This window comes from Sorex fumeus, unplaced genomic scaffold, assembly GCF_029834395.1.
Source record: "Sorex fumeus unplaced genomic scaffold, SorFum_2.1 ptg000037l, whole genome shotgun sequence".
NCBI classification, from domain to species: Eukaryota; Metazoa; Chordata; class Mammalia; order Eulipotyphla; family Soricidae; genus Sorex; species Sorex fumeus.
The window spans coordinates 55657104-55670976 of NW_026606094.1; the positions used below are offsets into that span (position 1 = coordinate 55657104).

Genomic DNA, 13873 nt, shown 5'->3' on the forward strand with positions numbered 1-13873 from the left:
AAAGCATATATAGTCTGACATTCAGCTTTTCCAACAACTCTCTTCAGTAGAGTAATATTTACACTTATTAAAAACAAAGTCTAACCTTGCTACCAAAAATAACACATTCATATTATTTTCTCCTCTAGTTATAACTGAAGTATTTTTGATAAGCCTTTGCTAGAACTGTTTCTTTCTCTTTGTATCCTATATGATATCATGGTATCTAAAGTTAGGTAAACTTCAAATCACAGTCCTAAGATTGTCAGTACATGTAAAACTATGTAACAGTATTTAACTTCTTTAAACGCCACTGTACTCATACTTTAATAGTTCCAGCATAGGGATTTTGTTAAGAATTAAAAGAAATAATCTAAATGCGATACTCCGCACACACATGTCAAATACTCAAGAGATGCCACTGTCCTTCACTATTAACCTTTCTTCTTTCAAGACACACACACACACACACACACACACATACACACACAATTTCCCATATTCCAATGCAATTTTAATATATTTACTTCTATTTAATTATATTGGAGAGTGATAAAATATAGCTAGGCAACATACATTAACGCTGTTAGCTATAAAATTTTTTATTCACATTGCAGAAAGTTTGATTTTCCTCAGATATAAGATATAAGTGGAGGAATATCCAGTAAAATATCTTTACACCAAAAACTTACGCACATGTTAACACTAGTCTAATATAGTAGGTAGACAAACATTTTCTAACATTTTTATATCATATCCACATATTCTTGGTTTCCTTCTAAATTAACTGCTAAACAAATAAACGCAAAAATATCAGCCATAGTAATTACTATGCTTTTTAAAGTCAGCATTTATAAAACCTAATAAAAATGTAACATCCCTTTACAGGAATAGTTAAAAATAGACTGTGAGTAACGAGAGTATATTTGTAACTGAATATGCTAGTATGAATGTCTTATGACTAGAATTTCCCCCCTTCTTACTATAACAAGAGAAAGTTGCAATTCCATGATAAATAAAACTATTAGAAAGGCATAAGAATTCTGATGGATGTGTGCTAAGTATTGCTTACAGTGGGGGGCAAATCGTCAGGAGTAGAAGAAACTGAAGTTATACCTCACAAACTTACAGAAAATAACTGGATGCAAACAATTTGTAAAAAGAATAAGTTTTGCTATTTCTGTTCTAACTCTAACATACTGAATAAATACCTTCACACTTTATGCCTGAGCATATTACGAATTTTAACAAAAAACATATGACTCAGATTTCACAGAAGCTAATCTTAAGAAACTGAATAGACCAAATGAAGCAGCCTGCTACTTAAATAGACAAAGACTTAAGTATACCTCTAATTTTTAGCTGGAGTAAAAGTAAAGCAGTTAACTAAAAACACAAGTTGGATCTGGGTGAGGAAAATATGACAAAGTATTGCCACACTCATATCATGCATTTCTTTTTTCCCCCCTTCAATTCACGGGTATTCTGTGATGAAGCAAACTAGAACTGCATGAAAATTTGTTGGAAGGAATACCAGCTCCAAAGAGGAAAATTAACAATAGAAGCCAACCTTTGAAAAGGGGCTTTTTTCACTGCTCTATTATAAAGTTATGCTTGGAATAATCACCTTTGGGGAATGAAAATGTTTCCCCTCACAATGTAATTAAAGAGGAAGGGGAAGAGTAAGAAAGGAGAAGGGGGAAAAGTATATACCAAAAGACCAATAAAAGCCTTTCAAGAAGATTAAGCATGTGGATTTTATTGGTAATAGCTAGAGCAGCTCTATCAGTTCGCTGCACATTAATAGACAAGTTGCCATCAAGTCTCAGGACTTCGACTTTAAAAGGGTAGTATCTGCACTCTCAGCTATTTGCTTTACCCAGATTATTATCCAAAGATTTTTTTCCTCTCTTTTTCTATGGAGTCCTGAAAAACTCATATAAAATTAGTAATGACCTAAAGATCACAGAATCACTAAAACTCCCATTTTCAATTTAAACTGAACTCCTTTACTAACACTTCCTTGAAGTTGTGCAATTTTTAAACAAGACTTTGCCTTGACTTTACTTATATTTTCATTTTAAAAATAATCAGAAAGTGAGTGCTTAAGTTCTTCACCAGGTTGACTAGCAGGCACGTAAAAAGCCCTTTTTCCGTTGGAAAGGAGAGGCCTGTTGAATTATCCTTTAAAGCTTGAGATAAAGCAGAAAAACAACAAATTATACAAATGTCAAGTGCAAAAGGGGTTAATATTTAATTAAAACCAGTTCTATCCACTGTAACAATGACCTGGAGCCAAACAAGGCGGAAGAAGTATGAGTCATTCTTTCTGCCAGTGAATGAGACAGCTGATCTCCTCAGCAATTCCTCCAGACAAGCAGGCAGAACTGGAGTTCTGCCTCCATTCACAAAAACACAGTCCAGTGTTAGACATGTGGCCCAACCGCAATCTTTTCATGTCACACCCTTCCAGAGAACCAAAGCAAGTCAACTTGAACTTGCACTATAAACACAGCGATTTTATTGCTCTGTCTCAAATACTGCTCAGAACCATTAGGTGCATATTTCGACATCTGACAAGTTTACAGAGTCAAACCCATATCTAAATATAAGTGTGTATGTAATATTTAACCCACCCTGTTTTATGAGGGTAATGTCACAGAAACGTGAATACACAAAACTAAGAAAGGAAAAGAAGAAAGCAAGGAGGATAAAGGAAGAGAGGAAGAAAAGAACTAAGGAGGGAAAACCATTAAAATTTACTTCATTTATCGTGCTATTATGCAGATTTTCTTATCTTAAGATTATAATAATTACTAAACTGGGTTTCACTTGGGATGAAAGGGTTAGAAACAAGCTTCTCTAACAAAATTTAAATCTGATTTGAAATAAAAGTAAAAGAACAAGAAAGTCAACTTTTGCACAGTGGCATTCTGTTTAATCTTAAAATGAAGCTTCAGGCCATGGAACAAAATAATCATGAGGCCACTAAGCCTGGTTTTATACCACATCCGCTTTTCACATTTAAAATGATTGTAGCAATGTATAAGCATTAATTAATGTGGAGTGTAAACATATTTAAACATACCAAAAAAGGGCACCATTTCCCCAAGACAGAAACATCTTTCGTTGTTGATAAAGATATTCTCTATGCTCAAAGAAAAGAAACAGTAAATTTCAATTTTCTTTAGTTTCAAATCAGTTTAAATTTAAGTAACTAAAGTGACCTGTAATGATTTGAAAACTTAATAGCTCAGTTTTTTCTGGCCAAATTTACTCTAGTGCTCCAGAGGTTTAATGAGATTGTTCTTTTGTTACTATTTTAAAGATAATATCAGGTGTCAAAGGGAATAAAGCCATATTATGAAGTTAACACAGTTCCTGTAATGTAAGTTCAGTGGTATTTCATTAACATTCGTAAGGACCCTCGGTAAAAACTATAAAAACTACACCAAATTCAGACCTTATTTTTAAAAACTTTTCTATTGTTTAAATATATCTAATGAAAAGCATTTCTAGAATTGTAATGAATATTTAGGAATAACATACATTTACTCTACCTGAAACTTTGAATCAATTAAAATATGAAGTTTGTTTGTATTTTAGAATGTTTCCTGGTAGAACAAAACCTGAGGCTACGTTCCACTTAACCCCCATCCCCATGAAAAGAAACCCCCATGTTCGGGTCTAAGAAACTGTAAATGCTGCTGTAATTTGGAAACCACATAAAATGCTGTAGTTTTTAAAGCCTTTATTCCTTACTGCAGCACCTTAAAAAAAAATAAAACCAAAAAAAATGAGCATATATTCCATTTAGTGTTTCATTTTAAACAGAACAACCTAATTTTTTAAAAAATAAAAGAGTGCATTGTGACTATTGTATATTATTGACAGCATTACATAAAGCAAGGATCAATAGTGCATATTAAGGGAATCTTATAATAAATTATTTGAGTACTCATTTTGGATCTGTTATTAAAGTGAATTGAAGAGATATAACGACATCTCTAAGTCAATTACTTGAAGATCAAATAGAACAATAGGAAAAATGCCTTATTAGAGCAAACTAGCAGATCTTTGGTGTACAAAGGTTGTTCTTGGAAACAAAACTTTGGCTCAGCTAACATCATAGTGAAACTTGTATACCACCATTCAGATTATTAGAAACTGATGACATCAAATCACAGTTGACTTTTTCCTTAGCATATTACTGATGAAAAGAAAATCTCAAAAAATCTAGAAACATATCAAGAATAACATTTAAAAGCTGTGATGAATTTACATCAGATATGTATAAAACTTGATATTTCTCTTTTAAGCTGTGTTAATAGGTAAGCTTTAGTAAGCAATTTTAGACAAACACAATTCTTCATAAACTAAATTTTACTTCCTTCTCTTTCTAATTCCCACCCATAAAAAAAGAGCTCATTTTAACAATGAACTTATAGGCCACCTATACTGAATCATGACTTAAAAAAGGTTTTCAGGAATAAGTAGTTACCATAATGTTGATAGGGTTAATATTTGAACTCATTATTTCATTTGATCGAATAATTGAAATTGCCTTTCTGTCAGTAGCAATCTAATTCAAAAGACAAAGAATCAATAAAGAAGTGCACATAGTTATGTTACAATACAGACTATGGCAATATTCTAAATAGGAGTTTTCAAAAAAAATTAAGCTATTGATGTGGTTAGAGTATAGCTTTTCAGTTTTCTTCAGGGTAATATGCAATTTTAAATTGTCATGTGTATGTCAAAGAATACTTAAGTTACAGTATTAGTACATGCACAATTGTTTAAAAGTTAAAAAATTCATCAAACATATATTTTAGATTCTATATGAAGAATAATTTGGGGAAAATAAAGAAATATTTTTATATTAGATTTTAGGAAATTGAAAATTCTATTCCTAACCCTACCCTCAAGTAGTACTACCTCATCTAACACAACTTACCTTTGGGCATAAAACACATTTCGTACTTCATAATAATTTACCTATGATTGATTTGTATGTTGTACTCTGGTTAATTTACAAAAATTTGCACAAGAAAAAAAAAGATTCTACACTATAACATTTCTCAAGTGTATAGTGACTGGATAATTTTTTTTAAATATGATTTTCTCCTAACATATAAGTAATTTGATTCTCATACCTAATAAGAGTTTTAGACCTGTTTAAGTTTCCAGTGGGATTTTAACTCATGGAAGAAACTTGGTTAATTGCCAGCGACCTTTTTTAAAACTTTAAACTCAAGATGCCTTAAAATTCCGTGATCATTTTCTTGCCCAAAAAGTATTATGAAAAGAAATATGCAAATGATTCTATCACCCAAATTGCCAATGCTTTAATTTCTGAATGTCAGTAAGGACATACATGGACAAATCTAGCTTCAGATAAGCTAGTCTAATTCTCATATCTCTTCTAAACTAACACTGTTCAAGACATGGTATAAGACAAATTAATGATAAAGCAAGATGATATGATTATCAAGTCATTGCTAAAAATAAATGCAGTCTATTAACAGTAAAAAAAAAATTACTATTGGATTTAAAAAATCATATTAAATAAATTTTCTTCAATTATGATTGAATTAATGAATGTGAATTATTTTGGAAAATGTTTAAATTACTCTAAGATACAATTTTGCCTATAGTTTGTACAAAGCTGCTCACCTGGGTATTCAATAAAATGCTCCAAGAATTAATTCCTGAACTCATTTAAGCTTACTCTTTTTCTAAGCAAAAATCCATGATCCTCCATATGCCTCATTTTCTAGGTTTACTCAATATAAAGCTAAATATACAAATCTTCATTTACAGGTACGATAATAACCACAGGTAAGAAATAGTGCAAGAGGTAGAGTCAAACTATTCAAATCCTTTATCTGAGCAACAAAGAAACAAAACAAGTCAAAAGCAAAAAACTACACTGAAACTGATTATAAGATAGTAAAGAGTCTGTCACAGATTTCACAATTCAAAATTCCAAGAAGAGTTGTTATGCACATTCTTAATCTGCCAGCAAGTGCAACTGACTTGGAATCAATGAGATTTTAAACATCTTAAGAATCAAGAAATCTTCCAAAACAATTAAGAGGCATTTAATTTATTTGCATAAGTGAAGAAATTCCCTCACAAGAGGAATGCGCTCATATTCCTCGACTTTACAAAACTGATAAAAATTAATACAAGAAACTCTCTGATTTTTTTTTTCTTTAAAAAAAGTTGTGCTGGAATACATGACTTATGCTGCAATCAAAAGTAATCTATTGCAATAAGTTTCATTTACAGAAACAAGCAAAATGACCTTTAAACAAAACTAAAATCTGCATTAATACTTACCTTTCATTAACATACAAATACAATCACCTATACAAAGGGTTATCAGGAAAGCTATTTTAATGTAAGAGATTCTTACAGATTGCTGCAAAAAGCTCTTTGGAGAAGTAGAATATTAGCAAAACAAAGAAACTTATTTTACATACTAACAGCAATTTGAACAACTGCTGGCAGGACCATGGATAAAACAGAGCATCCTGACTCAAAGTAGCTACAGCCACAGTAGGATTCCCTTTAAAAAGATCCACTCTTTCTCATCTAAAAATCTGCTCCAAAATCGGTGTTTTCCATTGAACGTAAAAACAGAAATAAACAATTATGTTCAATGCTTAAACATCTATAATTTTCTCCTTATGTTTCCACAACACACAACATAAGATAAAATTATTATTTCACAGTTAGTGTGACAAATTTAAGAAAATAATTTTAAATTATGGATGCAAAGTCCCTCAGCACTAGGCATTTATCAGTTGCAACAAAGCTGTACTGAAAGCAATACCTTATGGTTCCTACAAAGTAAAGTTTCAGACAATAACATACAGAATAGGATGCAGCATAAAATTTTATCAAAAATATTCCAAAATAAATGCAAATTTTTAAATATCTCTTCCCTACATTAAATCAATCCCAATAAAAGTGACATAACAGCAAAGGTCAGTTTCAACAAACATCACATAACTGTAACAAGTAAGAAACATTTTCACAATCCTCCAAAGACTTATTTTAAAGTCTTAGATTTCCTAAGAATCGGATACACACCTAACGTTCTGTGTTGTGAACAAGGTGGAAAGAAGACACTTGCACTTAAATCTTGAAGCATCCCGTCCTGATGAACCCAGAGAAACTAATTTCTGCCATCAGAAAAGTCCTCCACCAGAACACCAAATAATAATATGTGCTGCTCCAAAGGAAACAGCAGCCTGAGTTCTGGCTCTAGGAGGTCTCCCGAGGTACAATAATATAAACCTGATCAATTGCAATTAAAATCTGAACAGAGGCTTAGAACTTGAAGTCTTGGTGCATTAGTTCTTGCCAAAAGCAGATGTGATTGTGAGCTGGAAGCAATTTCTCCTGGTAATTTGTGATGACACTGGGTAGTGCAGCCCCAGATTCCCCAAAGACAAACTCATCAGAGGCTCTAATGTATGCATGACACATGAGGTGGCTCTTTTAGAGCTCAATTAATTGGGCTGAACATTAAGACAGCAAGTTCAGGACTTCCCACCCCCTCCCTCCCCTTCTAGAGTTGCTTTTCCCCTTCTTTAAAGCATTTATTTTTTTCCTTACCTTCTGCAAGCCATGTTTCCTGTAATTGACTTAGATCTTGAAAGAGTTCTAAAAAACAAGTCAAAGACATAAACAAAAGATTTGCAAATCTTTAGGCTTCACTTAAGAAAACTGTCATAAAATTGATATGGGAGTATAAAAAATAAAATGCAGAATTTAAATGAAAAATCAACTATTTTGATGGCCATTTATGAAACTTGAGGAAATTCTTTTTTTGTCAGCTCAATAATATAGTTAGTTACCATTGGTACAGCAAACTGCAACACATGTATTATGATTTTGAAAAAGCATGAGGTGAAGATATGTCTAACCAGAGCTTCTCATACTTTAAGTATAATCAACTCTACTAAAATATGGGGGAAATACTGAAAACTTTTGCATCTTCAAAATCCTAAACAAAAGATAACTACCGAATATGACATATCTCAAAATACTTTCTTTTCAATTTCAGTTCCTGAAAAACTACAAAAAGCAACTTGAAATGTAAGTTTTAAAAGAAAAATTACAGAAGTTAAAGGTAAGATAATTTCCCAGCACCTGTTTCCTCAACTCCAGATTCTAGTATTTTGTCATAGTGGAGAAGGGAATGGGTGTCCAATAAGAATGAAGATTTGAGGAAGTTTCAAAATTCAATATAGCTAACCAAACTTCCAAGCTGAACTTTGTTAATAAACTCTAAATACATTAAGTTTATTATGACTGTTCCATATGGCTGAAATAACTTAGAGTATATTGACCTCCTATCAACAATTCATAAAAGGAATCTGTAATCTAATTTCCCAAATAGGTATTACAATTATTAATTAGGCCTAATTATGATTTAGTGAATGCCTTTATAGCCTATAAACAGAATCTTTTGACCTCAGCAGGCACGTCAAAACCATCAGGAACAATTTGATAATAGAGAATGTTTTTGTGTAAAGATAAGAAATCAAGCCTGTTTTCATAGTTTAATTTCTAATAAAACACAAAGAAAAAGTTAAATAGTGTTCATAGTCGTTTAATTTGTCCCACTGTGTTGAATATTTTAAATTGTTTACTTGAGTATATGGGGTTTGTTATAAGCCATATGGACAAAGATAGTTAAATAGAAAAAATGATTTTTAAAAAGATGTCACTGTTAAATTTTAATTTAATTTCATCAGTTTGTGACAGGAGCCAAAAATACTATCCCATACAAGTTCTTGCATTATGTGAACACTAAGCAAAAGTTCTCATTAAATGAGTAACTTGAAAGCTCATTATTTTTAATATAAGCCTGAAGTGCCCCTAGCTCCTCTAATATTTTATAAGGGCGTGAAATATAGGTAAAGGGGTTGAATTCCAGCCCCCAAACAAACCTCACCTTCTGAATCATGAGCCAGATCTCTGTTAATGAATTTTCTTTTTCTGACATTTGTTGGTTTCTCGTTACAATTTCTCCCACGCTGACTCTACAAAGGGAAAGATAAAATCCTTTAAAAAGAATGTAAACCTCAGATGACACACAGAAAAACACATGCATACTTAAGTCTACTGGATGTCCCTCTGAATTGAAAATAAACGTCCATAGAGTAAATTCTAATATGCGTTTTCTACATTCATTTGACAGTGAAAACTGATGCTGAGAATTGCAGCCAGGGAGAGTTGCTTCCCAGAGAGGATACTAACACACTTCTACTCATCAGTCATTTATGCATGGTATCTCAGCATGAAAACAACATTAAGCAATTACACTTAAAGTCATTTTTAGGCTGGATCAAAGCTAAAATAAAATACAGTAAACTTTATTTTCTCTAATAGCCGCCCGCCCCCCGCGGAGTGAAGAAATGAGAGAGAGAGAGAGAGAGAGAGAGAGAGAGAGAGAGAGGAAAAAACAAAATCCAAAAACACCCATGTAAACAAAAAGTGTCAGCATTTGTCTCAACTTCGCTCTTTTCAATGTGGCAGACAAACCCAGCCAAAAACTTTGAGTGCAGCAGCTGCTGCTGCCCTGCATCTCCTCTTCCACTCATCTTGGGCGCTTTAATCGGGAAAAAAAGGGGGTCTTAAAAACAAAACTATGCCTTATCCAAATCACTGAAAGGTAAGCTCATTTTGAAGCTTGGGCTTCTAGAGGCAGAGTCGCCCTACAGTGGCAACAAAGCAGATAAAGTATCTGCAATCCCAACCCTCTTGCCCCCTCCCTTCTCATTCTCTCCCTCCTCCCGGCCCCCTCCCTCGGAGTCAAGTTTATAAACGGCAACTTTCGAACTGATCACTCACATTGGTGACCATGTAAGGCACTTGCTGGTCATAAAATCCATCCATTCTGTTGCTCTTCGCAAATCTCAGCTCAGTGTTTTATATTTTGAGCATTTAGCTGGAGATTTCCTCAGGATCTGGACTTCAATCAACCTAGAGGGGAACAAGATGGCTTTTAGGCTTAAAAAAAAAATCATGAATGAAGCTCTTGAATTTGCATAGCTAATTACCCTCCACAGTCCCATTCACAAAAATAACCCTCCCTACACCGCCTCCTTCACCTGGATCCAAAGAGAGCCAAGAGAGTTCACAATTTACATATTTTCGGCAGTAGCAAAAAATCCGAACAAGAGGCGATGTATTTATTTACTCTCCCGATGTTTCCCTGCGCAGTCGTTGTACCCCGGGCAGCACAGATTCGCAAACGTGTGCAAAACTAGCAATGGCGATCAACGAGACTTGCTTTGCACCTAACGGGACTAAAGAGACGGAGACACCTCTTTCATAAGGAGAGTTGTTGCAACCCACAACCATGCAATTATTTGGAGAGACATAAAAAAAGTTGTTGGAAAGACCCACCTGAAGGCCTCGTTAGGCGAACGGCTGCAAAAAATTCTCTCCAAATTTAATAAAAACATTAATTATTGCCCAGCACTTCCCCCTTGGAAGCTGAAAGCGCCTCTGACAGAGCTCAATTCGGTGGTTTTTCCTCTACTTCTCCTCCAGGGGCCTCCAATCCAAACTGATGGATCGCTGGCTCCCATTGGCTCCGCTTCTCTTTCACAAGATCAGATTTCGAGCTGTCAATCAGGCGGCTTGCTGCCCCTTCTCTTGGATCTCCCCTAGCCCTCAGCCCAGACCCGTGCTCGGCCGCCTCTTACGGGGTCCACAGCCTGGAAACGCCAGCGAGGAAATCGCCCGCCTTCCTAAGCTGCCGCTTATTGTTACGGCGCCCGGGGACACTCAAGCCACGAGTCCCTAGTTCTTGCTGGTGTGTTTGCTCCACTACTGTGCTCATTTCCTAAAGCACGCTTGTTAGATTCAGGTGTAGACTCTAGCGCGATCCACCTAGACCTGGCGCCTCATTACTCCGCCTTTCCTCACCCCCAAATCCCCCCCCCCCGGCCCACGCACACTTTTAACCTGATAAGAAGCCCACCTCGCTCGCTAGCCTTCTTCCCTCTAAGCTTTGGACCCAAGCTCTTCCGCTTCTTTGCAGCAACCGCCCCTCCTCTGTGTTCCTTCGGACGCATTTTTATTTCACAAGACCATTCTCAAGTAAAGTAAGAGCATGACCATTCATGGGATAGGAAAAATAAAGATTCTGGGGAAAATGCAAGAGAGAAGCCTAGAGGGTTGCGTTGGGAGGAAGAACAGAAGGATCACAAGAACAATCTGGGTGAGGAAAAGTTTATATATATAAAGTCATTCCTTCCCACGTGTGGGTTGGCAAAAGGTGCTTCCAGTTCACAGTGACGGTGGGGAGGAGTCGGGAGGAGGTGGGAGGGCTCGGATATCCGAGGAACCCGCAGGTTTCCTGAGCTTTTGTTATGTATACACGGAGGCGGAGGGTGTCACTGTACTTGACGCTTTCACTTCCTCTCCAGCTTTTAAACAGTCTGAGCTCGGAGTCTGGGGGCCAGCTGTGAAGGGTCTCAGGTTTCAAGGACAAAGACTGGGACGTTTACTATTGAGGTTGCATCTCTGAAACCACTTGTCACGACTCTCTCCTCTGGGGCTTGAAGCTATAAAGATCCTTTTGGAAGTCTTGGCCATTTCGAGGCCTCTGGGATGGGACCTGGGAGTCAGGGGTGTTGAAATTCACTTGTGATCTGTTCGCCATCAGTTAAGAGACTAAAAAGGACGTTTCCGGCAGCTGTTCTGCCCGTGGAGAAACGTGCTGCAGTTCTCAATTCCAATCCGAAAGTTTCCTTCCTTGAATGGAACGTTACCGAGACACAGTAAAATGGAGTATAAGCGCCCAAGATCCAACTCCGGAATCAAGGAGGGAAAGATTTATGTAAACAAATGTGATTCTCTAATTAAAAAAAATAATGGGAGTGGGGCAGCAAAGATACACAGTGCATTCTGAAACTTGTAAACGCGAGTAGCTTGCGTTCACAAAATTTGCATTTTGAGCGGGAACTGCACTTTAACCCCGGCTACGGAGGGGTTCCGGGCTCAGCCCGTGCAGCAAAGGGAGGATAGTGGGGGCTCGCCGATACTTTCTGAGGGTACTTTTGGCGGCGGGCTAGAGATGGGGTGGCCGATAGAGTGTTCCGCGCCGCCTGGCACGACGGGTACAACCCTGTCCCTATAAACCGAGCAAGTTTTCCAAAGACCTTCTGTGAGGCCGGAGCCTGACTGGTATCCCGGGTAACCGGGAAGGGGCGGAGCTTCAGGGTAGCCCCGACTACCCTGGGTGCTAGCTGCAGCCAATAAGGAAACGTAAATCCCCAGTCCATTGTTGTTTATTGCTGACCCCGCAGCGCTCCGCTCGAAGATTGGCCGTTTAAAGAAAGTGGGCGGAACCTCGCTCGCGCCAGTAGCCACCTTTTGGTTCCATTCACAAAATCCCAGGCTTTCCTTGGTCACGTGGCTGGGGGCGTGGAGGGGCAGGGGAAATGACACAACAAAGGCCCGAATTTCCCAAACCGCAAAATCTTCCCCCCGCCCCCGCCGTCGGTGTTTTCTTGATTTCCTATTCGTGAACAAATACTGGGAGAGGATAAAGATGCTTACTTCTTAGAGTAATAACAAGTTGGGGGCGCGGGGGTTCCGAAATGAAAGGATCACAAAGAGATTGTTTCAGGATGCACTTTATATCAGAAAAGCTGCGAAAAAGAAAGAAGGGGGGAAACCTTAGGGAAGGACTAGTAGTAACTTCGTGGCTGTTTCAAGATGCTATAAGTGCAAGAAAGTTCGGTTGTTGATGTGATTACTTTTCTCACTTGGTGTTATGTAATTTCTTAAAGTTTGATTTATCCCAATTGTTAATTCAAAGTGTCTTTAGGAATGGTGGACGTTTTCTCTGATTGAGAGTTTTAATTTACATTTTTCAAATCTCACCTTCTTCACAAGTCAACCAAAACACTGCCTCCCCCTCTCCTCCTCTCCCCCCCCCCCTCCCCCGCACTGGTCCACAGAACTGGCGCGTTTAATCCTCCCGAGTTTCCTACTTGTTTCAGGGGTTACTTAATTTCATCTTTGATTCTTTAAAAGCACTCAGATTTTCAAATATTTACTGTTAAAAGTAATAGACAATTATGTTATCTGAATAAAGAACTCAGTTTTGATGAAATATTTTGATGAAACATTTTAAAGTGAGCACTGGCCCTTTGGACTGGCCCTCTGGCAATTGTTAAACCCTGCTCTGTTCTCCCGCTTTTTCTTTCTGTGCTTTTGGTGATACCCAGTGATACACAAACTCCAGTTTGCTGTTTACTTTGTGTGCGTGGCACTGAGGGAAAACTAGTAGTGGCTGAAGATGCTGGTAGGCTGAAAATTTGTTTTTCAGAAAATGTTGCCTTTATGGAAAATGTCTACAGAGACAGCTGTTCTATCCACAGGGAGAAACGTCAAGAGTTGCACAAAGTTTCCACTACTTTTAAAAGTGAGTCTTTAAAAAAATTCAGCTTAGTAAATGCCAGCCCTTCTTGAATGGAAAATTTCATTTTGGCAGAATTTCAGGCATAGAATGGCAGAGCAGAGGCCAAGAGACTTTGACATTTATTTACTTGTATTTTGAAATCCCATTTGGGTTTTGAAATAAGAGCTCTTCAAGAAAGCCCACCAGCCAAAAAAAAAAAAAGAGTTCACTTCTAAGTATGAAAAGTTTTAGCTTACATATAAAGCTATTTAAATCTTTATAGTACTTTTGCTCACATTTTTAAAGTAATTTTTTTCGTTAGTGACTTTTTGTCCATTAACATAGCGTTATACTTAAAATTCATGAAAAATAATAAAGCAAAGTTCTAAAAATAGGAAAAGAAATGCTACTTTTGTTTTAAAAGGTTAATATGATAAAAAAAATAAGTGTTGA

General features: G+C 36.5%; 1 protein-coding gene across 4 annotated transcripts in view; it reads right to left on the reverse strand.

The window, feature by feature from the left end:
- Window positions 1-10890, reverse strand: part of ETV1 (ETS variant transcription factor 1) — a 99608-nt gene extending 88718 nt beyond the window's left edge. The window contains exons 1-5 of one of the 4 annotated variants that reach the window (XM_056118308.1): window positions 10411-10890; window positions 10113-10310; window positions 9853-9984; window positions 8954-9041; window positions 7609-7656 (exon numbers count right to left, since the gene is read on the reverse strand). In XM_056118308.1, the coding sequence (XP_055974283.1) occupies window positions 7609-7656; window positions 8954-9041; window positions 9853-9897 (181 nt within the window). In that variant the 5' untranslated portion in view covers window positions 9898-9984; window positions 10113-10310; window positions 10411-10890. Of the gene's footprint in view, window positions 1-7080; window positions 7429-7608; window positions 7657-8953; window positions 9042-9515; window positions 9684-9852; window positions 9985-10112; window positions 10311-10410 lie in introns of those variants that run through there. The other 3 variants (XM_056118307.1, XM_056118306.1, XM_056118309.1) reach the window with 3 other exon arrangements.
- Window positions 10891-13873: the final 2983 nt, after the last annotated feature.